At 34.7% G+C, this 27,555-nt stretch overlaps 1 protein-coding gene and 1 long non-coding RNA gene across 3 annotated transcripts; both read right to left on the bottom strand.

The window, feature by feature from the left end:
- Nucleotides 1–1,458: 1,458 nt before the first annotated feature.
- On the bottom strand, nt 1,459–2,501 carry LOC114381522. The gene is made up of 2 exons (XM_028340799.1): nt 2,463–2,501; nt 1,459–2,381 (listed from the first exon to the last, which is right to left on the bottom strand). The coding sequence occupies exons 1-2, from the start codon at nt 2,499–2,501 to the stop codon at nt 1,701–1,703; spliced, it is 720 nt and encodes a 239-aa protein (XP_028196600.1). The 3' UTR covers nt 1,459–1,700.
- Nucleotides 2,502–10,099: 7,598 nt separating this feature from the next.
- Nucleotides 10,100–26,924, bottom strand: LOC114382088. 2 transcript variants are annotated; one of them, XR_003660174.1, is made up of 6 exons: nt 26,504–26,924; nt 25,662–26,050; nt 25,362–25,427; nt 24,221–24,258; nt 21,934–22,165; nt 10,100–10,149 (listed from the first exon to the last, which is right to left on the bottom strand). It is a non-coding gene; the product is annotated as an uncharacterized LOC114382088 (long non-coding RNA). The 2 variants fall into 2 exon arrangements; XR_003660175.1 differs by lacking the exons at nt 10,100–10,149; nt 21,934–22,165 and adding an exon at nt 17,375–18,119.
- Nucleotides 26,925–27,555: the final 631 nt, after the last annotated feature.

Here is a 27,555-nt window from a genome sequence, read left to right as displayed (position 1 = left end):
GTTAGGGGTTACTTCTTATTTGTTAGGGGTTAGGGCTAAGTTTTTTTATTTTAGGGGTTAGAGTTAATTTTTTTAATTTGAAGGGTTAGGGTTGCTTCTTATTTTTTAGGGGTTAGGGGTCACTTCTTATTTGTTAGGTGTTAGGGCTAAGTTTTTTTATTTTAGGGTTAGGGTTAATTTTTTTTATTTGAAGGGTTAGGGTTACTTCTTATTTTTTCAGGGGTTAGGGGTCACTTCTTATTTGTTAGGTGTTAGGGATAAGTTTTTTTTATTTTAGGGATAGGGTTAATTTTTTTTATTTGAAGGGTTAGGGTTACTTCTTATTTTTTTAGGGGTTAGGGGTTACTTCTTATTTGTTAGGGGTTAGGGTTTAGTTCAAATATTTTAGGGTTTAGGGTTTAGTTCTTATTTTTTATTTTAGGGTTTAGTGCTTATTTTTTAGGGGTTAGGGTTAAGTTTTTTATTTGAAGGGTTAGGGTTAGTTGTTATTTTTTAGGGGTTAGGGGTTACTTCTTATTTGTTAGGGGTTAGGGGTTAGGGGTTAGGGTTTAGTTCTAATATTTTAGGGTTTAGGGTTTAGGGTTTATTTCTTATTTTTTATTTTAGGGTTTAGTGCTTATTTTTTAGGGGTTAGGGTTAAGTTTTTTATTTGAAGGGTTAGGGTTAGTTCTTATTTTTTAGGGGTTAGGGTTTATTTCTTATTTGTTAGGGGTTTGGGCTATGTTTTTTTATTTTAGGGTTAGGGTTAAATTTTTTTTATTTAGGGGTTAGGGCTAAGTTTTTTATTTTAAGGGTTAGGGTTTAGTTCTTATTTTTTAGGGAAATAAAATTACATTTAGAAGTTGAAATAAAATTACTTTTTTCTGAATGTGTACTTCTAATGAAATAAAATTTCATTTAGAAGTTGAAATAAAATTACTTTTTTTAAGGGTAAGGGTTTAGTTCTTATTTTTTAGGGTTAGGTTTTTTTATTTTAGGGTTAGGGTTTAGTTCTGAACATTTTAGGGTTAGGGCTAATTCGTAGGGGTTAGGGTTATGTTTTTTTATTTTTAGGGTTAGGGTTTAGTTCTGAACATTTTAGGGTTAGGGCTAATTCGTAGGGGTTAGGGTTAGGTTTTTTATTTTAGGGTTAGGGTTTAGTTCTGAACATTTTAGGGTTAGGGCTAATTCGTAGGGGTTAGGGTTAGGTTTTTTATTTTAGGGTTAGGGTTTAGTTCTGAACATTTTAGGGTTAGGGCTAATTCTTAGGGGTTAGGGTTATGTTTTTTTATTTTAGGGTTAGGGTTTATTTCTGAACATTTTAGGGTTAGGGCTAATTCTTAGGGGTTAGGGTTAGGTTTTTTTATTTTTAGGGTTAGGGTTTAGTTTTGAAAATTTTAGGGTTAGGCTAATTCTTAGGGGTTAGGGTTAGGTTTTTTTATTTTTAGGGTTAGGGTTTAGTTCTGAACATTTTAGGGTTAGGGCTAATTCTTAGGGGTTAGGGTTTAGTTCACATTGAAGTTCATCGTTACTTAGAAACATTAGTTTGTTCCTTTTGGCTACCTTTGTTATTTGGTTTAGGGTTCATTGATTATTATAGTTTGATACGCGACATAAATTCTATCCATAAGTAAGCCTTAATAAACTGAATATCATACATTACGCCATGAATGTCAAATTACAAATATACAACAAAGCCTTAATAAACGGAGACATGCAAATCATTCATTTTGGTGTCCGTGATGCCGTGAGGATGTGCCACATGGTCGATCCCATCTTCGTGCTTGGCGATCAGGATTTCTTCTGCCCCGATGCCTCCTCGCTTCTTCTTCGTCAGCCTCCGCAGAAAATGCGTGACGCAAATCAACACCGAATAAGTCACCCGTATTAGGTATTTGTCCCGGTACATTCCATTGTGTTCCTAACGGGGCATTAGGTGTTGGAATTGGGCCATGATATTGCTGTGAAGGGGTCATTGTGGGCCATGAAAAATGAGCTTGTGTTTCCGCAACACCACCAAACGATTGCTGGCTTGCACAAGTATCAGTGTGATGACCCTGAAAAGGATACGGATACATCTGTGTCGGATACTCAGCAAATGTTTGTGGCGTGTAACGCATTCCATGGCCACGCTCCGCCATTTGTTGGGAATATTCTTCCGCTTCAACAGTGTCCCTTCTTCTGTCTATCCCCTGAGTTTCAATACTTGACTGAAGCATGTGAAACTGTTGTGCGGGAAATTGATGCTCTGATGCGGGACCATGTGACACTGGCTCAGTGACTCTCTCTTGCTCTTCGGATAAAATTGTAATTTTTTCCACATAAGGCACGAGATCATCAACTGTCCATGTATTCCTCCCTTGAGGAGACACCATGTATTGTAATGTCTCCGCAACTTCAGCCTGCAATTATAAGGGTAACAAAATTAATGGCCATCATTAAATAAAAGTTCAAGTTAAAATTTGAAAAAAATTAAAAAATACCAATGTAGCCGTCTTTGCATTTTCTGGGTCAACAAACATCTTTGTCTTTCGCCTATACCAGACCATGTAGTCCGAGTTAAAACTCAATAGGCCTTCTTGTCGGGGATATGCGTCGACCCTAAATGCATGGCGATTATTCCACTGCTGAATCATTGGGGCGAACAATTGCCCCCAATTTTCGTCATGTTTCCCCTTTAATGTTATGCCATGAATGTTTAGGGGTTGTGAAGGAGACTCTAGAACTGGTTGCTGCATCCCAAATTGTCTCAAGACTCTGTCCGGTTGGTGCCACGCGAGACTTCCGACTAAACAAACGGGAGGCAACAATGATATAACGGTTGATGGGTAAGGCTCCCACACAAACTGCATATAACAACATAGTTGTGAACATTGTAGTAAAATAAGACATATAATTTTTTATTTTACAAATACAGTAGCATGGTTCTTACCTCATGATGTTTCATAATATCCAACTTGCGACGAAAAACTTTCACATCATCATTGTCGATATGTTGGTTTCCACGTCGCAGCCACCTACAAAGAATAAAATTTAATATACCCTAAAACCATTTATTCTATTGAAATGAAAGACGCTGTTAAAAATGACTGACCTGTGCCCTAGTGGTATATTTTCTATTTGGGAAGGAGTCCTCTTTGGAGCCAAGGTTGGACATCGTTCCCATGCCCACAATTGTAGTAAGATGCACATACCTCCGATTGATTTAGTTTTATAATCGGTGGCACTGCACATCTCTCTGTATAGAAAACCAACTACGGCAGCTCCCCATGCATATCTGCTACATTCTTCAAAGTCACGTAAAAATTGAAGGTACCTTAGCGAAACAATGTTACTGGTTTTGTCAACGAACAAGACACCTCCAATAAATCTCAGTATCCATGCACGGGCAAACCTTCGTACTTGTTCTTCGTCGTCGTCATTATTAATTTGATCAAAATGGTGAGCCAGCCAACTTAATTTAACCACACTACCTTTAATTTCACCTTCTTATGGTCTGACTCCCAATAAGTCCTCACATAAATCATCCCAATCAAGATTTGTTGGACCGATTAATGGTAAACCATCCACACTTATACCTAACAACACAGAGACGTCTTGTAGAGTGATAGTACACTCTCCGCATCTCATGTGAAAAGTATGTGTTTCAGGCCTCCATCTTTCTATCAGAGCACTAATTAGTGAGGCATTTATTTTTAAGTATCCCATCTTGATAATCCACCCGAAACCAGATTGTTGAAGAAAAGGAAAATTTTGTTCTGGAATTTGTTCTTCCCCTTGATACGTGGGGACAGCTCGTCTGATATGTAATTTCCTTTCTTCTTCCCCATTCCAAACATGTTCTGAAACATGCTTAGGTTGCATCCATAATACATCAGTATCGATGGGGTCAGATTTAATGTTAATATGTGATGAAGATGATGATGAAGATGTCATTGCTACTGCAAAATAAAATATAATACATGTGAAGAAAACTTTAATTTATTAGTAAACTTTAAATATATAACAATAAATTTGTAAAAAATCAAACTGGCCAATTTTTAATATATTCTATACATAAATTAAAATACATGTAAAAAAAACTTTAATTTATTAGTAATATTTTTTTTCTACAATTAACAAATAAATAATTGAATAAAATATGGACTAACAAATTATTTATAATACAAACAAATATTGAAATGCAAAAAATCATTTCAACAATATATATACAAAAATAATAATAATGTACAATGTATCATATATTTAATCACGTAAATTTTCTAAAACAAATAATATTAACGTACAAATTAAAACTAACAAATAATATATATACCATTCTAACTAAAAAATAATTAACTCAAATAATATTAAAGTATCAACTCATTTATTTAAAATACAAAATTATAATACTAAAAAGATAAATTTACGTGTGTCAAGTGTCTAATATTACAATTATTTATTTAAGTGTCAAATATTTAATATTACAAAAACTAAAAATTTACGTGTGTCTAAAATTTATAAATATATACCTAAAGTTAATATTAACTTGTGCCTAATACTAAAAAATCTAATATTACGTATGTCATCCTAAAGTATCATGCATGTATATATATATTTATTAAGCTAAATTATCATCCGTCTAAATATATACCTAATACTACAAAAGCTAATATCACACATATAAAATTTAAGAATATATACAACAACTAAATATATATACACGTAATATTTTTATACTAACTAAACAAATATATAATATTGTTTTCAATTATACTTACTCATACAATTTTTTTGACGAGAGATTAAGTTATAAAATAATTTCTTATTTAAAACTCATAAGAATAATTAGTTTGTCAACCCCCTGCAAAAGTACATCATATATTTTAATTCTACGAATAATTAAGAATACAATTAATTTAGATTCTATACAACATATGTAGTATACAAATAAAATAAATTTAGAAAAATAATTGAAACAAGTTGATAAGAAAGAATAATTATTTTAGAAAACTTTATATTTCTCTTGAGTTAGAATATATTTTATTTTACAGATATTTCTAGAATTCATAATAAAATTCTCATTCTTTGATAAAAAAAAATTAATAATAATATTCTATGTTGTAATTACTACTAATACTAAAATATTATATACAATAACCAAATAATATCTAACAATATATACAATAACTAAATAAAATTTTAATTCTAACTAACCAAATAATATTTTCATATTAACTAACCAACCTAACCAAATAATATTTTCATACTAACTAACCTAACATGTAAAAAATAATAACACAATAGCTACTCATACGAACTAATTTAAACTTAGAACTTTTGTTAATAATAACTAACCTACTATTTACATACTAACTAACTTAGAATATTTGTTAATACTAATACAAACTAACTTCAACTTATAATATATATTAACATATTTACTTTGAAAATACTTACCAGGAATTTATGTCAAAGGGTAAGGGCACTTGAAGGATGAAAGCACAGCAACAACAAGCAGTAAATTTCGAAGAAATTTGAACCACGAGCACAGCACAACAAGCACAACACAAGCACAATAATCTCTCACACTCAAGAACTCAAGAAGAAAGAAAGAGAAAGCAAACTCAGTAAGCTAAGGAGAAATGTATGAGTTCAACATTTTTTTTTATAGCTGAAAACTTAAACCCCAACGTTCAAAATTTTTTAATGTTCACATGCTATATACTAGACTTTTCAGAACTGAAAACTAAACGCTGCAAGGTGTGCAGACGTGAAAGCTTTAACGTGAACCCTAGGTGCAGGCTTCAGTCCCATCAAAAAAAAATTTCAGAGATAACATGTGAAGCAAGTAGGTGCATGCATCAGCCATCATGCTTCCCATGGTTCAGTCCCATCATCAGAAGCCTGTCCCGCCAGCTCCAATGGCGGGACTGCAAGCTGAAGGAGTCCCGCAAAAGCCAGTGGCGGCACCAGCCTCGTCTCTCTCCTAGTCATCCCATCCCGCCAGCAGCAATGGCGGCACCCCCTCTCCCCCTCTCTCCTAGTCAGCCTGTCCCGCTGCTACGAATGGCGGCACCCCCTATCCCGCCATTGCCACTGGCAGTTCAAGCTTCCCGCCAGTGTCAATGGCGGCACCCACGTTCAAAAGTGACCCCCCCCCCCCCCCGTAATTTGTTTTAAAATAAACCCTCTTCCGTAAATAGTTTTCAAAAGCATCCCCCTTCTGTAAATTTGCCTCGGTGTGAAGATAGTCTAGTATTCAAGCATAGATAGCACCATAATCATTGCTGAGAGAATTCTAAAAATCTCGGCTAATATTAACCAATTTTTATGTCAAACAACCAATCTGACAATTTTCACAAATATTAATCATTTTCATTAATGTTAACCAATATTATTGGCAAATGAACAATTGTGTGAAAAATTAACTGGATTCTATACATTATTAGATTTATGATTTTTGTTCTTAAATTAAAATAAAGTCTGTTCTCTTAATTATATATTTTTTATTCTTATGATTCAAAATAAATAAATAAAAACTTAAGAGATCTTAACCAAGTTTCACTTATACCAACATATTAGTTTATGTATATTATTTAGTAAATAGACAAATAATTGTTGTTACAGTGGAATTCAATTACTCTTACTAATATATTTGTCAAATAACAAATGTTAATCCAAAATTTAGTTTTGACAAACTAATGGTTAACTAAAATTGATCGATTTTAAGTATTAGGAATCAAATTTGTAATTAAATTTTTGTATGGACAAAAATTTCACATTTACAAAACCATGAGAATTAAAAATATATTTAAGTTTTTTAATAGAAAAAAAATTAATAAAAGTGCAGCACAAGACATGTCACTTCTTTTTTTTTATATACTCATGATATTGGTGAAAAATATCTACCAATTTTATTGATGATTTTAGTTGAATTCTCCTTTTTAACCTTGTTTTTTTCAATCTAAAATATTTGAACCTTAGACCTCAAGAAAATTTAATTCAACACCACTCAAATTAGCAACTTATCAATTTTTACTTTTTTTTTACGAAAGAGATGATTTCTTTCAAGGCAAAACAAAACAGGCCTGGTGTAGCCATAAACCATTCCCCATACATACGAATAAATGTGTAACTACACACCCTTCATCAAAATAGTCTACAGTGTAGGTATAGGAACAAATCACAAATGTATGTCTGATTTCGTCCGGAGTGCTACTAGGTGCACCCAGCAGTTTTGCTGGTGCACCCAGCAATTTGTGGGAAAAGACTTAAAAGCCCCTCAGGAATTTTTAAAAAAAATAACTCTCGCCTCTCTCTCTCCCCCGCCTGCTTCTTCTTCCTTCCTCGGACGGTTCTGCTTCTGCTTCTGCTTCTTCTTCTGCTTCTTCATTCTTCTGCTTCTATTTCGAGATTCTGCATCTTCTTCGTTCTTCTTCTTCTTCGCGCCGCGATTCTGCATCTTCTTCCCAAGTGAAGGCTTCTTCTTCATCTTCGTTGCCGCCATTGTTGCCAGGATTAGGAGGAAGGCTTCTTCTTCGCGTTTCTGCTTCTTCTTTGAGGTACGTTTCTCCTTCACGTTTTTGCTTCTTCCATCATTGTTGCCGGCGATGGCGGAAACCGCTATCGGGAATTTGTTGGGCTGTTTACGGATCAACTTGATCCATAAGAGGCTTACGAATCAAGTGATTCGTAAACTGTTTGTTAGTAGTTTACGGATCAACTTGATCCGTAAGAGGCTTACGGATCAGGTGATCCGTAAACTACTAACAAACAGTTTACGGATCACTTGATCCATGAAAGTAACAGTTTCATTTTAATTAAAAAAAGACCAAATATTTGATACATTGTGAGCTTTTTTTGAAATTAGGGTATTTTAATTTAGGGTATTTTAATTTAGACTATACAATCATTGCCTGCAAATCAATGCTCCCCCTTTAATTAGGTTTGCTTGCCTTATTTTGTTTTTGGTTGTTTCAATATTGTTGAACTTGAACATTGTAATTACTGACAATGCTCCCCCTTTAATTAGCTTTTTTTGGTTGTTTTTTGGACACATTTGAAAAAAATCTTGTCCCAGTTAGCACATAATATCCCTTTTTCGTAGACATACATATTAGTTAGGATGCTCCCCTTATATGATGAATAGAATAAAGCACACATCAGTGGTTACATTTATGGGTCTATTTAGATAAACTTTTCTATATATATAGATATATCCTCTTTTAGGGAATTATCCAAATAGTATATATTGATTAGCATTTTTTTTATCAGCAAAATAGGATATATATATATATATATATATATATATATATATATATATATATATATATATTAATAAAAGAGTACCAGAGGTACTATAATTGCAACGTGTTATAAAAATCCTAGTGGATCCACATGTGATGCTACTTTCGGACTGATGTGATCCACCCTACAAAAAAGAATACATCAATAATACCCCTTGGCTTGTGAGGCCTCCTAAATTAATGCCCCACATCTAATGAGCCCTCCTAATCTGCTGAGAAACATATTGTTAGGTTGGTAGACCAATAATTAAAGTGGATATTAAAGTCTTTCTCCGATGCTCGAAGCCAAGACCATAGCAAAAATAGTCCATCATCCATCAGCATAGTAGCGTTGAATGATTAGCATGAATTACTTCATTTAAAAAATTCCAAGAGATACCTAGTGCTTGTATGAAATTATCCAAATATTCCAAACCAAATATTGCTAGTAAAACTAGTCTCATTATTACAAAGATAAAAATCATAACTAGAGTAAGCACGGGCACAAAGATGCCACCCCCACCAACACCTTACACAGTCCTAAATGCTGATTCCTAGGAATCCTAGTTGACAATTGAGTTACATAACATGGTTGAATACAGTCAACTTGAATTATGTTCGAGGAAAATGAAATCGTTTATGTATTTTACAGGAGAAGATGACTCGAGAAATGAGTCAATCTGATAATTCTACAACAATTTCCTCCAATGATGCTTTTTGCAGAAGTGTTGGGGAAAGATGAGTGTGGATGTGTTTAGGAGGCTTACATAGTATTGCATTTAAGTCCAACAAAAAATTCAGTGGTGTAGGATGTAGTTCCTCTAGTTTTGAATCTAGTGAAAGTTCTCAATTAAAGGAGGAGGTTGTTAGTTTGAAGGCTAAGTTAGTGGCTTCAGAAGAAAATATCAACACATTACAAAATGTAATGCTTGCATATATACACATGAAGGAAGGACATACTCCTCCAGAGTTAGGTGCTATGTTCGGAAATACAAGTAATCCAAGGGTGATCATTTTATTGAACGTTATATCTTGTATAAATTTTATTAATTAATTGTGCTAACATGATGTATTTATTTTATCTTTCATAGGATGAAGAGAGTGGACAAGATCTCTAACACCTTCTACCCCGACATACATATAAATAAATAAAAAATATAAAAATACTAATAAACAAATTCATGTGGATAAAAGGTTCACATTCACTTCACTATTACCAAATAAAACTTATTAAAAACATATCTGGCTCAGAACAAGGCCGTCAAAGTTTACAAAAGAAATTTTGTTAAATCAGTGAGGTAAAATAAAATAAAATAACATCATGCAACTAAAATAAAAATGCATCCCCAATGTCAAATTCTATCAGAGCATTGTGTTCCTGCGTCCTCTAGCATAAGGTTCTCCATAGCCATCAACCTAACTATCCGCTCCCACGAACACAAAGTTCGAGATTATCACAGGATCCAAATGTAACGACCCGCCTCGTCGCTATGATATCACCACTCTAATATGCGATAATTTCAATTTTTAAAAGAAAGCTTCCTTAATTTGCTTATGAAAATAAAGTAATTTTGTCTCGACATGCATTCACCCAACAACACGCCATTACTTAAGTGAATATATAATTATGTGGGAATAGTAACTCGGTACACGTCATACATATCATGGAAATTAAATTTGTTCATATATATATATATATATATATATATATATATATATATATATATATATATATATAATCTGAGGTTTACATCTTTAACTCAACAGAATAAAACTTGAAAACCAACTATGGAGGAGTTGATTACAAAACACAACTCTCTTTCCCAAAATAATGCCAACGTCATCACGTCAGCTCGGCGGCTCCTCACCAGAATCTTACTCCCTGCACCCTGCTGCTGTCATTCTGCTCCCACGAACAAGGTTCGCGATCATCACAAGTATCAACCACACGATACAAAATTGCAAGGGTGAGTTCATTATAAAAGAACCAATATCAAATCCAAATAACCACAATTAGCAAGAAACATAGGCAAATATTATGAGCTTACACAACATTCATTATTCAACATCCACGTTCGACAATTACTCATCATCCATCCATGGATTCAATCAATACTACTCAAAATGATGCATGCACCTGACTCAACTCTCAAATGCAATGTGGTACGTACCAACAACCAAATCCCAGGAAATAGCCTAAGCGTGTCCACACGACACTCTCACTTAGGAAACCATGCAAAGTTCGTCGAGACCACCCAATCGTGCACCATAATTGCCCCCCCCCCCCCCCCTAGGTGATTAGCCTGGGGCCACAAGGAGTTCCCTACCAGGTGACGCGCCCCCTTAGTATAAAGTACACTCTGCCACAACTATTCTATTTTTTGTGTCGTATGAGGTATGAACCATTGGCACCATCAAGTGCAATGACCATGGACAAATTAAAGCGCCTAAGCATCCCCGCAGCGAATGCTTAGATTCTTTAACCACACTAGTCCCCCATGAATGGGCCATCCGACAAGGTCAAAGCACCCCCCTATGAACATACACTACATATGACGTATGAACGTGGCCACAAGCAAGTGCCAATGACCATGGACCAATTAAAGCACCTAAGCATCCCCTCATAAATGCTTAGATTCTTTAACCACGCTTGTCCCCCACGAATGTGCCATCCGACAAGGTCAATGCACTTCCCCCCCCCCCACGAACATACACAACATCCAACGTATCGAACATGGGCACCATCAACTGCAATGACCATGGACAAATTAAAGCGTCTAAGCATCCCCGCAGAGAATGCTTAGATTCTTTAACCACTCTAGTCCCCCACGAATGGGCCGTCCGACAAGGTCAATGCACTCCCCCATGAACATACACAACATGCACATGCCAATGCATTTCCAACATCAATCAACATTCCATTTTCATATCATTCTCAACATAGACATCATCTCGTCTCAATGACGTTATCAACAACAACAACAACCTCATTTCATATTCGCATAATCATCAACAATAACATCAATTCATGTTGACATGGTCTTTATTAACAATGTCATCTCAAATCAATATCATTACGATTATCAATATCACCACATATCAACTAAAATCCTCAATAACGACATCAATAAAAATCGCATTCCGCACATGTATATTTCTTTCATGCTTGAGATTTACACTCCCCAGGTCTTCAAACAACACAAATCAAATAAAGACACCAATTTCATTCATCACAATAAATATATATCACATCCCATTCGTCAAAACATAGTTTTTCCTAAAAACCAGCATGCATATCAATAACATTTATATCGCATCTCATTAGTTAAAAACATTATTTCTCTTGGAAACCCCGCATGCAAATCAAGGACAATTATATCGCATCCAATAGTTAAAAACATTATTTTCTATAAAGGAAAAATCAGCATGCAACAGGGACAGGCAGTTATTCTCATAGCTAGGTTCCCTGACCCTAAGTATGGTGTTAAAATGGTAAATTTTTATAATAAACTCCCCTCACATATTGTGAGCTACCCGCGGTTTCCTCGTCACGTCACTTGGAGATTTCTTTTTCTCCCCCGCTTGTCGGTTCCACGCAAGCCTCTACCATGCCAAAATGAAGGAGACTTAATATGGATTTCAGAAACAAGGCTAACAACCATGCCCTGGGTCAAACACCCACGTCACTACATGAAAGGGCTGAGAGCATATCGGGTTTTACAAAGGGACATCATTTTGAAATTCCGATCATGCCAATATGACCAGGGTTCAGTGTAGGTCACGAAAATAACACTCATTTCATGAAGAAATAACGTTTTACAAAGTCTTTTTCTCTAGGGTTTTTCAAAGGAAGCACAAAACATACCATGGTGGTTCCAAAGTCAGAAAAGATGCAAAGACAAGCTGAAACTACCAAGGAACAAGCATAGAATCATGGTTACCTCAAGGAAAATCACGAAGGTCAGACCGGGCTTTGTTCTCAACCGAAACCATGAGGCAAGTTGGAAGATTTCGCTTCGGTTGAAGGGTTCCTCTCAATATGGGGTTTCAACGGAGAAAAATGGCGGTTTGTGGTGGCTACTGGTGGCTGTAGGTGATGGAGAAAGTGCTTGGGATGTTGGAAATGGTTTTGGAAGAAAGGAGGAGAAGGAAATGGCGTTTTTCCAAGGCTACACGAAAAGCAAAGGTTGAAACACTCAAGTGCTTCTGCTCGCGGGAAAGGAAGCCTTCCTCAGATGCCAGACATTGTATCAGAGATCGCAACGGTCATATCGTGGACATCTATCAAATGAACCCCCAGACCAAATTTCGAGAAGATCCAACAGTTAACGAAGGCTGGGAAGCGTTTTTACCGAGACAGCTTCATGTAGCTTGCTTGAGAAGCTTCATTAAGAGGCTTTCTTGAGAAGCTTCCTCGTGGCTTCTTTGAGAAGCTTTCTCGAGAGGCTTCTTTGAGAAGTTATATTTTTATCTACCCACACCCCTCTATTAACTAAATTAACCTCCTTGAAAATAATTACGGATAAAATAACACAACAAAATAATCAAACATCAAATATAATTACTAATAATATATATCCAAAAAAATTTTGTGACATATTTACTTACGGAGATATTCCTATGGAACCAAATGAGGGCAAAGATATTAGAGAATATTATAATCATGTCTAGACTATTACGATCTTTTTCCCGTATCTCTTTTCGCTAAAACTCCTCCTCATCATCTTCTTCAAGAAACTCCAATTTATTAAATGATCAAGACAACAAGACCCAAGAGGTCGCCCCAAAACACAATCTCTTCGATGAGGAAGTCCGATTCGAAGATATCAATCAAAACATGGATGACTGGAACATTCCAGAAATCCCTCAGGATCAACTATACGTTCCTGAAACAATAAAAGACAAACACAACTTTGATTACATAATCAAAACAGTAGAAAACAATATTCCTCTAGGACAAGATATAGGGGAAGAATTTCATTTGCTTTCAAAAAATTCAATTTATGAACATAGCCGTAAGTATAAATATCTACACATCGGTTGTGTACAAGTAGCCATCAAGCCCTTAATTGATATGGGCATAGATGCAGCAGTTTTAATGTGTCTAAGAGACATTAGGCATAATCAATTTGAAGACTCCCTAATTGGAACAGTCGAAACCAGCCTAGGACAAGGTCCAATATATTTTAACTGTTATCCAAACAAAACAGTGAGTCTGATGGACAGAAACATTCTTGACTCTCTGTTCTTAAACATCCACTTTCATGGCCTTGACATGAAAGAAGGATCAATCCCAGCAGCCTTAATTTATAGGATCCAGTACAAGGTCATGAATACTTGTGCATCTAGAGTCCTGTTAAAACCTCAAAAAGGAGAAACAACCTTGTTTAGCACTGATATGACAAAGGCTAACGTTTCTCTCCCGAGAAAAATAAAACGGGATGAGGTAACTCTTCCCGAAAGATGGGTTATGGATAAGGCAACACCGTCTATTCCCCGACCCGCTCCGACCATAGAACATATCAAGCAAGATAACTCCGGAAAGGTAGAGATAACCTTCAATAGGAGAAATTCTTTTTCATCAAGAATAGAAGCCTCTAGGTCTGAATATGAGTCAGCCAGAAGGTCTTTTTCGGCTAGAACCCGTTCAATTCCAGTAGGACTAACTAGATCTGAGTCACACAACCAGTTCCATACTGTAAACCTCCAAGGAATAGACACCACTTCTAGCATACCTAGAACAACATACAACCAAGAACAAGAGGATGACCAAAAGTCGATCCAATCCCCAACATACTCTTCTATGGAACCTTATGATGTTATCTGACGACTTTAGCATTGATAAGGAAACCCTTAGGAAAGATTTCTATTCTCCGGAGAATGAACCTCAAAGGAGGTGGTTTTTCCAACATTACAAGGGTACAAACAGAAAACAAATCCAAGACAAGTTCTACGAATTTGTCGAACGAGTCAAAATTAATGTCATGTTCTTTGATTGGTTTCATGCTTATGCCATCAGAAAGGATATAGATTACCCTTGGAAACAAGACATCATAGGTGATCCAACAACAAATGTCATAACAAATTGGCAAGTTAAGGATGGTGAGTTAATCCAATCGGAATTACCTCCCGCAACACAATATCAACTACCAAATATCAAAGACAATAACAATAAACCTGTCATGGCAATTCCATTCAAGACAAAAGATGTCAACGAGGAAGTAACCTCTAAAGACATCAAGAGCCTAATGGAACAGGCGAATTATACCAATAAATATTTACAAGCTTTAGGAGAAACCATAAAAACTAAGGTAGTTCCTAAACAAAAATCAATTGAGGAAGCTTCGCCAAGTATCCCCATTGAAAAACCTTTATTCAAACCTTTCAAAGTTAGTGAGAAGGCTAAACGAAAAATTAGGGAACTTAGAAAAACTAAATCCTTAATTGAAGGCGTAGGTGATAACCATAGTGAATTACTTAACAAGATTGGTAGTTTACTTAAGGTCATTCCAGATACTCCCCAAGCCTCGGAAAATACTTCCAAAATGGTAACAAGAAGTACCTCCAAATTAATTAATGTTATTAATGAAGATAGTGACCAAAGCTCAGATAACACAACTGAGATAGGATCAGTGTCAGAAAAGAATATAAATCCAATTAATTCCAAACACTGGAAAACACCCTCCAAATTATATTATCAACGTCCAACTGCCCCTGACCTACTATTAGAGGAAAGAGGTGAAAAAAATTTTAAGAGTTTTAGTGCAAACAACATCTATGAATGAAACATAGATGCACAAACGGAGTATAACATCATGAATACACTCCAACATATGACCATGGTAGCCACGACTTACCAAACCTCCCATGAATGTTCAGAAGAAACCATTATAGACATCTTAGTGGCAGGATTTTCTGGACAACTGAAAGGATGGTGGGATAATTATCTCACTAACGAAGAAAAGTCAAAAATTTACAGCGCAGTTAAGACAGATCTCAATGGAAAAGTCATTACTAATGATGATGATAAAGAGATTCCTGACGCTGTTAACACATTAATTTTTACAATAGCCCAACATTTCATTGGAGACCCATCCTTGTGGAAAGATAGGTCTGCAGAATTATTATCAAATCTTAAGTGTAGAACCTTAGCAGATTTTAAGTGGTACAGAGATACTTTCCTAACTAGGGTTTACACAAGAGAAGATAGTCAACAACCTTTTTGGAAAGAAAAATTTCTAGCCGGTCTTCCCAGATCATTAGGAGACAAGGTTAGAGATAAAATCCGTAGTCAATCTGCCAATGGAGATATTCCATATGAAAGTTTAAGCTATGGCCAATTAATTTATTACATTCAAAAGGTAGCCTTAAAAATTTGTCAGGATGATAAAATTCAGAGGCAATTAGCCAAAGAAAAGGCTCAAACAAAGAAAGATTTAGGTTCTTTCTGCGAACAATTTGGTCTACCGGCCTGTCCAAAGCAAAAGAAAAAACAATCTTCAAGAAAAGAAATCCATGAGAATAAACCGTTCAATACAAAGAGATTTCCGAGGAGGAGATACTCACACAAACCATCAACCAGTAGAGAAATAGAAAATCCTAGACAAAAAACAAAATAAAAAATAACGTGCTACAATTGTGGAAAACAAGGCCACATCAGCAAATATTGTAGACTAAAAAAGAAGTTAAGAAACCTCAACCTAGAACCAGCAATTGAAGAACAAATAAACAATTTGCTTATAGAAACCTCAGAGGAAGAAACATAAACTTCATCCTCCGAGCCTTCCGATGAAAACCTAAATCTAATCCAACAGGATGACCAACTATCATCAACAGATGATGATGATGGGCAAATCAATACTCTAACGAGAGAACAAGATCTCTTGTTTGAAGCAATCAATTCCATACCTGACCCCCAGGAAAAGAAGGTTTTCCTGGAAAAACTTAAGAAAACATTAGAGGTAAAACCTAGGCAAAAGGATTTTATCACAAACAACAAATTCGATGTAAGTAACATACTCAAGAGATTAGAAAATTCTTCAACCAAGCCAACGACAATCCAAGATCTCCAAACAGAGATAAACAATCTAAAAAGAGAAGTAAAAGAACTTCGTCAACAACAAGAAATTCATCAGATCATTCTTTCTCAGCTTGAGGAAGATAGTGATCCTGAAAGTGCCAACAACAGTGAGGAAAACCAACCAGATAATTTAGAAGATGATATGTTTATGGGATTAATCAACAAGATTAAAATCCAAAAATTTTACATAAACATAAAAATAATTATTAACGATTTCGTTTTAGAAACAATGGCCCTATTTGACACAGGGGCTGATTCAAACTGCATTTTAGAAGGATTAATTCCTACAAAATTCTTTGAGAAAACCTCAGAAAAATTAAGTACGTCAAACGGCTCAAAATTAAAAATTAATTTCAAGCTATCAAATGCAATCATTGAAAACCAAGGTCTTAGGATTAACACAAACTTTCTTCTGGTAAAAAACCTTAAGAATGAAGTAATCTTAGGAACGCCTTTCATTAGAGCCCTGTTTCCCATCCAAATATCTAATGAAGGAATAACCACAAATTATTTAGGAAGAAAAATCATATTTAATTTTTCTACTAAACCAATTTCCAGAAATATAAATCTTATAGAAAATAAGATTAATCAAATTAACTTCTTTAAAGAAGAAGTATCTTTTAATAATATTCAGATACAACTGGGAAAACCCCAAGTAAAAGAAAAAATTCAATCTTTATTAAAACATATTGAATCAACCGTCTGTTCTGAATTGCCACATGCATTTTGGGATAGAAAGAAACATATTGTTGATCTCCCTTATGAGAAAGACTTTAGGGAAAAACAATTCCCCACCAAAGCCAGACCAATCCAAATGAATGAAGAACTTCTTCAATACTGTCAAAAAGAAATCAAGGATTTGCTTGATAAAGGCCTAATCCGGAAAAGCAAAAGCCCATGGTCTTGTGCGGCTTTTTATGTCAACAAACAATCTGAGATTGAGCGTGGAACACCCCGCTTAGTCATAAATTACAAACCACTAAATCAAGCATTACAATGGATTAGATATCCTATTCCAAACAAAAAGGATTTGCTTAACAGATTAAATTCTGCAAAGATATTTTCAAAATTTGATATGAAATCTGGATTTTGGCAAATCCAAATCCAAGAATCAGATAGGTACAAAACAGCGTTTACTGTACCTTTCGGGCAATATGAATGGAATGTGATGCCATTCGGACTAAAGAATGCCCCTTCAGAATTTCAAAAAATTATGAATGATATTTTTAATCCCTATTCAAAATTTGTCATTGTCTACATAGATGATGTTTTAATCTTTTCCCAAAACATTGACCAACATTTCAAACATCTCCAAACCTTCATCCATATCATTAAACAAAATGGTTTGGCAGTCTCCAAATCAAAAATCAATCTTTTCCAAACTCGAATTCGATTCCTTGGTCACAATATTTATCAAGGTACAATCATTCCAATCGAAAGGTCAATAGAGTTTGCTAGCAAATTTCCCAACCAAATCTTAGACAAAACCCAGTTACAAAGATTTCTAGGTTGTCTAAATTACGTAGGAGAATTTGTCCCCTACTTAAATAATATTGTCAAACCATTGCATAATAGGCTAAAGAAAAATCCGCCTCCTTGGTCTGACCTCCATACCCAAACAGTTAAAGAAATCAAAGTCAAAGTCCAATCCATAAAATGTCTGTATCTTCCCATTCCACAAGCATTCAAAGTTGTCGAAACTGATGCATCAGACATCGGTTACGGTGGTATCCTCAAACAGCAAATTCACGGTCAAGAACATGTCATCGCATATACTTCAAAACATTGGAATCCTACACAATTAAAGTATTCAACTGTTAAAAAAGAAGTTTTAGCAATTGTTTTATGCATTTCCAGATTTCAATCTGATTTATTAAATCAAAAATTTTTAGTAAGGGTTGATTGCAAATCAGCCAAAGACATTTTACAGAAGGATGTAAAAAACCTTGCCTCAAAACAGATTTTTGCAAGATGGCAAGCAATTTTAAGTGTCTTTGATTTTAATATAGAATATATCAAGGGCTCTTCCAACTCTCTACCTGACTACCTCACCCGTGAATTTTTACAGAAAATTCCCGATGCCTCCTAAGGTGTCTAGTTCCTCCGGCAGAGGAGGAAGATCCAGTACAAAAGGAAAAGAGGTTCTACTGGCTCTACCAGAGCCAATAACCAAAAAGGCAACTACAACATCTTCTGGGTCACCTACCCAGACTGGGTCATCAACCCAGAAAGGAAAGATTGAAGGGTCATTGACCCAGATAACTACCGACAAACCTGAGTCATCAACTCAGGAATCCCCAAAACCAACAACAACCAAACAGACTATGGCTGACTATGCCTGGTCAATACAAACTCTCTTGGCCTTAGAAGATATAGGCCTCACCAAAATACCAAAATTGGCCAAAAAGACCTGGGCAGAAATGGCCTCAGAATCAGACGATGATTCTGAAACAGATCTGCAAAAACAAATCCAAAAGGCCAAACAGACCAAAACTGTCTGCAACCAAAGACCAAGCCAATTGTTGACTCAACAAGAATCAACATCACAACCCAACAACAGTTATATTTCAAAAAACAAGTTTTTCAATGTTTTACAAATGGAACCAGAATACTGGGACAAGAATCCCTTCAAAGCAACCGCCAAAGTATTCCCCCCAGGATTCCATTACAGGCCAATAGCCACAAACAAAACCCGTAAATTCTACGAATTCATTCTAATAGATACGAACTCAGTATCTATTAAACACTTCAAAGACCCCAAAGATCCAAATCTAAATACCCATTCCACAATCCAAATCCTAAAGGTTATGCAGCCACAACATTATGGCTCAAACCTAAACCAACCCAAAAAAATTTCTGCTCCATTTGACCCCGCAGGATATAATTATTGGGATTACATCGACGCCTGGACCAATGTGTTCTGGCATCAAAATAGTAAATTCAAGCATTCATGGCTAATTTACTTTAAAAATAATACTGTGTATAATTTTCCAAATTGGTTCCTCCAATGGTGGAACTACTTCAGACCAATTCCACAGATATTCCCAGAAGAAGTCCAACAGGGATTCCAACAATTCAACAAGCTCTATAATGGCAAGGAATCACGTATTCTAGCAGATTTAAAATATTTTTCCAGTTTTGCCTTGTCATGGATTTTTTCATGGCAATACAGATACGGAAAAACTGAAACAGCAAGCAATATCCACCGTTACAGAGACACGCCTTTGTAAAATGGTGGTCACAATTCGATACTTCAAAGGCTGCTCCAGATCAAGTCAAGAACTGGTTCCAGAGCAATCCTGAGTTCCTTAAACCTGCTGATCCAGAGACGTCTCTATTCCTGAATCAGAAGTCGCAACTGGCAGCATTCTTAGCAAGCTCAAAATCTAAAGAGAGTCTTGCTCAGAATCTCAAAGAAGTTCTCCAACTACTTCAACAGGAAGTGGAAGAAGAACCTTCCAAGAAGGAAGCTGAATCATCAGAGACTAATGATGACCAAGAAGACGATCCATTCTACCAAAATGAAGATGATTGTTTCGGTATATCATTAGACGATGATTAATTAGTTGTAGTAATCATGAATTATTGTAACTAATTTGTCAGAATCTTTTAAGAAATGTAATTTGTAAAAGTTTTGTAACAGTTCCGGTAAACATTACCGACACTGTAGAAACAGTAAAAATTGAGTCTATTTAAAGGAGTCCTCGTTCCCTTTGTGAGGCACCCTTTCAGATAGTCTCAGAATCAGGTTTTTAGAGAGAGAAGATCTGCCTAGGGAAAAACTCTTTGTAAGCTTTTCTTTCAGTTTCAATAAATTTCAAGTTCTGTTTTTCATATCTCCCTTCTCCCCTCACCGATCCTGTGCGGCTCTGCCGCCGCTTCGGTTTCTTTGTTTTCAAAAACCTGGGTTTGTAAGCCGTTTCGGTGTGCCCTTGATATCTGCTTTACAATTTATATTGCGCCTTCATTTATCATACTGCATTCTTACTTCCTATCTGTCCGTTTGATCTTATTCCGTTGATCTCTGGTATCATACTGCATTCTTACTTCCTATCTGTCCGTTTGAGCCTTGTCATGGATTTATTGAATCATGAAGGCGAAATATATATATATATATATATATATATATATATATATATATATATATATATATATATATCAGGGTGTTACACCAAACACAAATAGCACACAGGAAGTGAGTTATCACATTTCTAGCTAATAGAGAGAAATGATACAACATAGATATACATATCATATAAATGAGATACAACTTACTTAAACATAACTCACGTCATTCCACCACTTTGTCGCGTAACATCACATCACAACACAACACGTCTCATTCATTTTCACATCATTCGCATACTCAAGGATCAAAACACAATACCACTAAATCAATCAATATCAATCAATACACAAGCATTATGCAACAGATACACTAAGACTCAATCATATATGCAATATGGTACCATGTTAGTGAAAAACCTCGTCGAGCACTTAGGAGTACATGACAAGACAAACCACACACTAGTAAGTTAGGGTCACATTGTTTTGCAAGAATGCTCCAACCATGTGGAATTGGCACAGACTTAAAGGAGCACTTAAACCAGGTGTATTTACCCCCAAGGCCTAGACTCCGAAGAGTCCGTCAGGGTCTCTCCCTCCTAATTCAGGTCCAACCTATAAAATATTTTAGCACACAGACTCTATTTATGAACTGTACAAAACACACGACTCCTCAATTGTTCTCAAAATAATTTTATCTCGTCGCGCTTGTGATTAAACTCGTCGGGTCCCCATAGTGGTTCCCATCACTATACTTGTCGTGCATTAACTCGTTGTCCTTAAAGAGTCTTATAGTCATGTGATTGTATGATTCATAGCTCACAACTTAGTGCACACAGCATCTCAATGCACATACATCTTACAAGTCAATACATACTCAATTTATCACATACACTCGGTCTCAATCACAATGGTATAATCCCAATTTAACATGTTATCACACCTCATGAATCATATATACTTTATCTATGAATTATGCAATACACACAACCACTCAATTATTTTCAAAATCATTCTAACTCGTCGCGCCTCAAAGTGATTCAAATCGTCAGGTTCCCATAGTGAATCTCATCACAATACTCGTCGCACAAAACTTGTTGTCCTTAAAGGGTCTTACAATTATGTGATTGCACAGTTCATAGCTTACAACTCAATACACATGTATTTCACCATTCATCGCAAGTTCAATCCATCACTTACTCACAATTTGAATCACAATTTCATAATCTCAATATAACAAATTATACAAAATGCTTCTAACAACATGGGGAGTAAAACCCCTCAAACAATTCCACATAATTATATTAAAATCAATGAATCAAAATCATAGATCAAAAACATGAAAACATTAAGAGCACTCAAGTTTATCAACCAATTCGTATTAGAACATCAATTGGTCCATCAAACACAACAATATTGTATTTATAATCATAAAGGAAAATTATAATTCAATGAACATTCCAAAATAAACCTCAATTTAATCCTCTAAGGATCCCTACACATGTTCATTCTAACCTCAATTCTGATAAACTCATCTCTTACCTCTAAGCGGGCTCACATGTGTATTTTGACAGTGATAGCGGTGTCTCTAGCAGTTTCCTGAGATTTCTCAAGATTTTCCTCTGGTTGCTCTGCTAGGGTTTCCAAGCATTCGAGAGAAGGAGAACAGGTTGAAGCTTTCATTTCACTGTCTGTGTGCGATGAGTATTTCTCCCTCCACATACATTAATTTGCAAATCCCAATGGTGACGATGTGCGGATATGAATTGTGAAGCTGATGTCCAAATTTCACAATGATCCAATGATTAACAAGTCTGAAGTCCTAGTTTTAGTAGAACAGGTTTGGGTATATGCAGGAAAAGATAAAGTTCAGCGCGAGGGACATCTCTTCCACCTCAAACACTTTCTTGAAAATCCCAATAGTGGATGTGTGAGGGATATAAGTTCTTAACCTTGTGTTCAAATTTCATGACAATCCAACAGTTAACGAGTCTAGGATCGTCATTTTACTGAGACAGATTTGAGTGTATGCGGAAAAAGAGAGGGTTTTGACAGGGGGAGAAGGGGAAACGAATTTGAGAGAAAGAGAAAGTGTAGAGATGTATCATGAGTCTAAAAACTCACCTAATATGTCTCTATTTATAGTTACGATACTCTCAGCCTATTATTTACTCTATTTATTTGTTTGTTTGTTTTATAAAAAAAAACTCTATTTTATTTCCTATCAAATGAATAAATAAAATATTTTTTTTTAATTTCTTTCAAACCATTATTTTAATTAATAAATGTATTTCTCCTTATTTATTTAATTATAAAAACCTCATCATTTTTCTAAAACTCTATTTATTTTTAAATAAAAATATTTTTTAATTCATTTACGAAAAATGAGATGTTACAAGATTTACCTACACCACAAGGAGAATCTTCACTGGATAGTAATCCTGATGGTGTTTAACATTATGTTGTTTAGGTTAGTCCTTTGCCTTTTGATTGTATTTGGACAATGTTAAAACTTCCAACAAAACATGGAATTTTAATATCATCATCTGAAGCTAGGCCTTTTTTATTTACTATATGATGATACATTTTTGTTATGTTGATAGTGAGATGCTAATAATGTGAATTTTTTATTTGATGCAGGGGATAACTAGGTGAAGAAATAAGAGATGAATTGTAGTGCCTCCTTTAATCCTAAACTTTTGTTTTGTTTTAGTGTTTGTTTTGGATTTGGAAAATAACTGAGATTGATGACACAACTTGATGATTAGGATTTTCTTTTATGGTTTGTGAAAATTTTTTGTGGAAAATGTATGTAAAGGAAAAGGAAATCACCCTAAGAGATATACCATGACAGCTAAGAAAGAAAATGATAGATGTGTCCATGATTTCATGGAACAGTTCTTGTTAATTGTTGATATTATCCCATAGTTTTTTGTTTATTGATTCCTCTATCTCTTTATACTGGTTTCTCTATTGGATACATGATCATGTGTATTTGTTTTCCTATTTTACTCCTATGATTCGGTTAGTAGTCATAAAAAGCAAAAAAATGAATAATAAAAATTTGCTCCCCTAGATTCACCAATTCATGACAGTCCCTACATCTCAAGTCATAAGCATCCAAAACCTAATTTAAGCATTTTTCCTGCGAGTTATAATTCTCATGTTCACACATGATCATTTATTTAACTTCATTTTTATGAAATTAATTCAAGTGTTCAGTTTTTTATTGTCAAAAACCAAATACAGTGCATTTAAGGCATTATGGTATTATTCTTGATTAAAATTATCATTTCATCTAGATAATTATTCTTAATTTTAGTTATAAATACTACTACAAAAAGATTATTCTACATCAGTTCTACGACCCTTTAAATGACAGTTTTGAACCGTCTTTGTAGTCGACGTCGTAAAAAATCAAAACTTTCTATGATGGTTCTTGAAAACCCGTCTTAGAAAAATTGAACATTCTAAAACGGTTATTTTCCTGAGAACCATTTTAGAATGTGCAGTTTTTCTAAGACGATTTTTCAAGAACCGTCTTAGAATATAATTTTTTTTTTTAAAAATAAAATATATATTTTTAATAAAATATATTTTGTTGATAATATATCTCTGTGCAAGTAACTAATTCTACTAGTTTTCCAAGATCATCAAATTATTGCAATTAAACAGTATTATTGGATCGCAAACAACAAATATTTCAATAAAGAAAATAGAAAGACCCACTATTGACTTGATCACTATAACACAACTTTGACTTGAAAATTATTCTATTATGAATAGGGAACTAAGCAGATAAGCCTACACAAGAGTCATGGAAATTTACCTGATGAAGTATTTCTCTTTCATCACGCAAAATTGCACCTGGTCACATGTGGAGAGAAGGAATAATTAGAACATAAAAGACCCACTATTGAAATACCATCTCAATTAAAGTACAACAATTAAGCTTGATTAGTCCATGACACTAAATATGTTTTAATTTTATGCAGTAGTAGAGCAAATATGAGAAATTAAAACTAGAAAATCCAAAATATGTTATTGAGATAGCAATATTCAGTATTGTAGGATTTGTCTATAATACATTAATTAGGCAAAAGCTTCTTTCTTTCTATTGGGTTATGTGTTCCTGCAGCCTCTATTGCTATCATGGGAATGCTAAAACTCCTATTTAAAGCATTCCACGAGGACCAGCAGGCACACAACAAAAATTTATAACTCTTGGTACTTTTCAGAATCATGATTAAGGAATTCAAAAATAAAATAAAGATAGTTAAAAAGTTCTCTTTTATTTTAATTAGTACCAGTAGTTATGATTAGAATATTGGTTAAGATATTAATTAATAAATAAAATATACTTACTTAAAAATTAAATACTCTTAAATTAATTATTTAAGTAATTAAGAGTTGAGTCCTCTATCTTTTTTTCAAGTCATCTCTAATCAAATATATCAACTAAAAATGTAAAGAGCAGAACTAAAAGGATCGCAGAAGATTAGGGTCTTGATTCAAGAAAAGAATGAGGATGCATGAGTTCTGTTAAAATTTGTTATAAAAGAATAATATTAAATTTTGTAATAAATATTATATTATTAAAATAAATAAATTATTATATATTAAGTATGTCACACTAATTTATTTTTAAGTTTTTTATTCCTCCCTATTGTTTAAATTTATTCAATCTCAATTTAAATTTGAATTTTGAATTTATTTAAATAATTTGTTGCCATAATTTGTTGCTTAGGTGTAACATAAATGGGAAAATCAAAATTTTGATACTTACTAGGTATAGTCCAAAATCAGCCAATGGCCCAATGTTTAATATGTTTAGCTCCTTTAGCTAGTAAGAAATCAAGTACTTGAATACTTGAACCATGAACACACACTCACAGAGCAACATTTTCAAAATATGACATCTTCCATCCTAGTGCTAAGTTGAATACTTGAATTTATATCAAGATACTTACTCGAATAATTTCTAACGTCAGGAAAGTTGCCAAAGCTACACTTAAAGCTAGATCAAGAAATTTTGGCTGAAAGAAATAGAACAGTCAGCAGTAAATCAGACAGACAGTAGTATTGGTGATCAACATAAAATTTATAAAATGATAACACTAAAATACTATGTAAAAATTATTTAAAAAATAAAATAAAAATCCTTGGAAAAAGAAATTTAAAGAGGAAAACCTATACAATAAACATGAGAATAATATATTTTTTGAGGAGTATAATTTCAAGGGGGGAATAAGACACTGCCTGAACCTTACCTCCTATTGAAGAAGTCACCTTAAAATTTAGATCCAGGTGAGGCCCTTAAGCTTTCTAAAAATTGCAATAGATCCTTTTGTCTACACACCCAATAGATCTATAAGCAAAGCATAAAAACAGGCATGCAAGCAATTAAACAAGCAAAACATATGGCGGTAATAATAAAGCAGTCACGTGAGGCAACATTGGTGCCAATCTAGCTCCCAAAAACATAAATATGGATACACGCGAGATGAGGCAGAAGCACCCCTCTTCTTCATGATTTCAGAAGGCATCCTGCAGCTTGTCCAGAAAATACCAAAAACCTCCCTCCTTGCTAGTTTTCGTCAGGCTCTATCCCGTGACATCTACGGGAAATTCAAGGTCATTCGCTCGACAAGGGAAAGGACTGATTACAATGAACATGGCAATTCACACCATTAAAAACCAAACCATTCATGGAAATTAAAAAAAAAAATATCCCATTAAACTAGCTCTCCCTTTTTTTCAAAACCAAAAAAAAAAAACATTTAGCTTAAATTTATAACACTCCACCTTGGTTCTATCACAAAATTACACAAATGGAGAAGGAATTTCACATGAAAAGCCTCAAACATTAACAGATCAAGAGAGAAAAAAAAAAACCAAAATTTCAGAGAGGCCATAATCTGAAAACACCAGCAGATCAAAAACATGAACACCAGAGAGATTCTCATCTCACCATAAACTCATAAAAACCACTGCCACCAAAGAGAAAAAATTATTTAACTAGAAAAAAGAAAGAAAGAAAGAAAAGCATACACATAAAACAGACCATAATGAATATATTTTTTTCTCTCAAGATAGCCAAAAAAAATTGCACCTTCTGAATTTCAACACACCCTCGCTAGCACAAAAACTTCTCCTCCACAAAATTCAGCATGCTCCTCATCCAGAACAAAGAGAAAGAGACAAAAAAAGAATCTCTCAAACGCTCCACACCATAGGAATTTTAGAAACCAGAGATCCCACGCTTCTTGTCTAAACTGTGGTTGTACGGAAGAGGGTTTGGAGGGTGCGGAGGAGGAGAGTTTTCTTGAGGCGGGGGAGAGAGGGAGGGCGGTTAGGGTTTTCTTGATGACGGAATCAAGGACGAAACTACGGAGGAGGAACTCCATGACCTTTCGATGGTGTGGCCGCAGGAGGAGTGGCTGCGGGAGGTGTAGCCATCGAAGCTAGAGCGGCATCTTTAGATGGAGGAGACGCTATCGTGGGAGATGAAGCGGTGGGAGTCAGAGGAGAGAAAGTTGCTCAGGGTTTCAAAATTGAATGAGCGAGAGTGTCACATACATATAATAAGATGGGAGACAAAAGGGCACTTATTTCTAAGACGGTTTTCTAAAACTCGTCCTAGAACGTCTAGAAGGACAACCTTCTAAGACGCTTTTTGTCCAACCGTCGTTGTTTAAAAATTATATATTTACAAAATTGTCATCACTAATAAAACTAAGACGGTTTTTGTTGTTGTAGAAAACATCTTTTCTAGTAATGAAAATAGTAATTATTATAATAAAATTTTCATTTTGATTAAAAAACCACACCACTTTTTTAATTATTACATGTTGTGGCAACTAAAAGCTGTCAATAATTGCAAGTTTAAAGGTCAAAAACAATGTAAATTATTACATGCAGCGGCTAAAATTTGTCAATAAATGCAAGCTAAAAATATTAGAAATGCTGGCTGTTTTTAGCCCCCAATAAACGTTAGCCACCACAAATTACAACTTTTTTGTAGTAGCAATAACAAATAATTAAAAAGGTATGATCACTAATTTCTTTTGTTCAAAAACAAATTTGGTATCTGTAATTTAAATATATTAGCTTAGTGTCACGTGACTTCCACATGAATTAATATTTTATCATATAAGAATATTT

Source organism: Glycine soja, chromosome 13, assembly GCF_004193775.1.
Source record: "Glycine soja cultivar W05 chromosome 13, ASM419377v2, whole genome shotgun sequence".
Classification (NCBI taxonomy): Eukaryota; Viridiplantae; Streptophyta; class Magnoliopsida; order Fabales; family Fabaceae; genus Glycine; species Glycine soja.
This window is presented reverse-complemented; position numbering and strand designations above follow the sequence as displayed.

What these genes read in the sequence shown, in the direction of transcription:
- LOC114381522 (XM_028340799.1), bottom strand. Translation starts at nt 2,501, where the DNA reads ATGTTTGTTGACCCAGAAAATGCAAAGACGGCTACATTG. An exon ending in ATGCAAAGACGGCTACATTG is followed by an intron (nt 2,382 to 2,462) that starts GTATTTTTTAAT and finishes TTATAATTGCAG; the next exon opens with GCTGAAGTTGCGGAGACATT.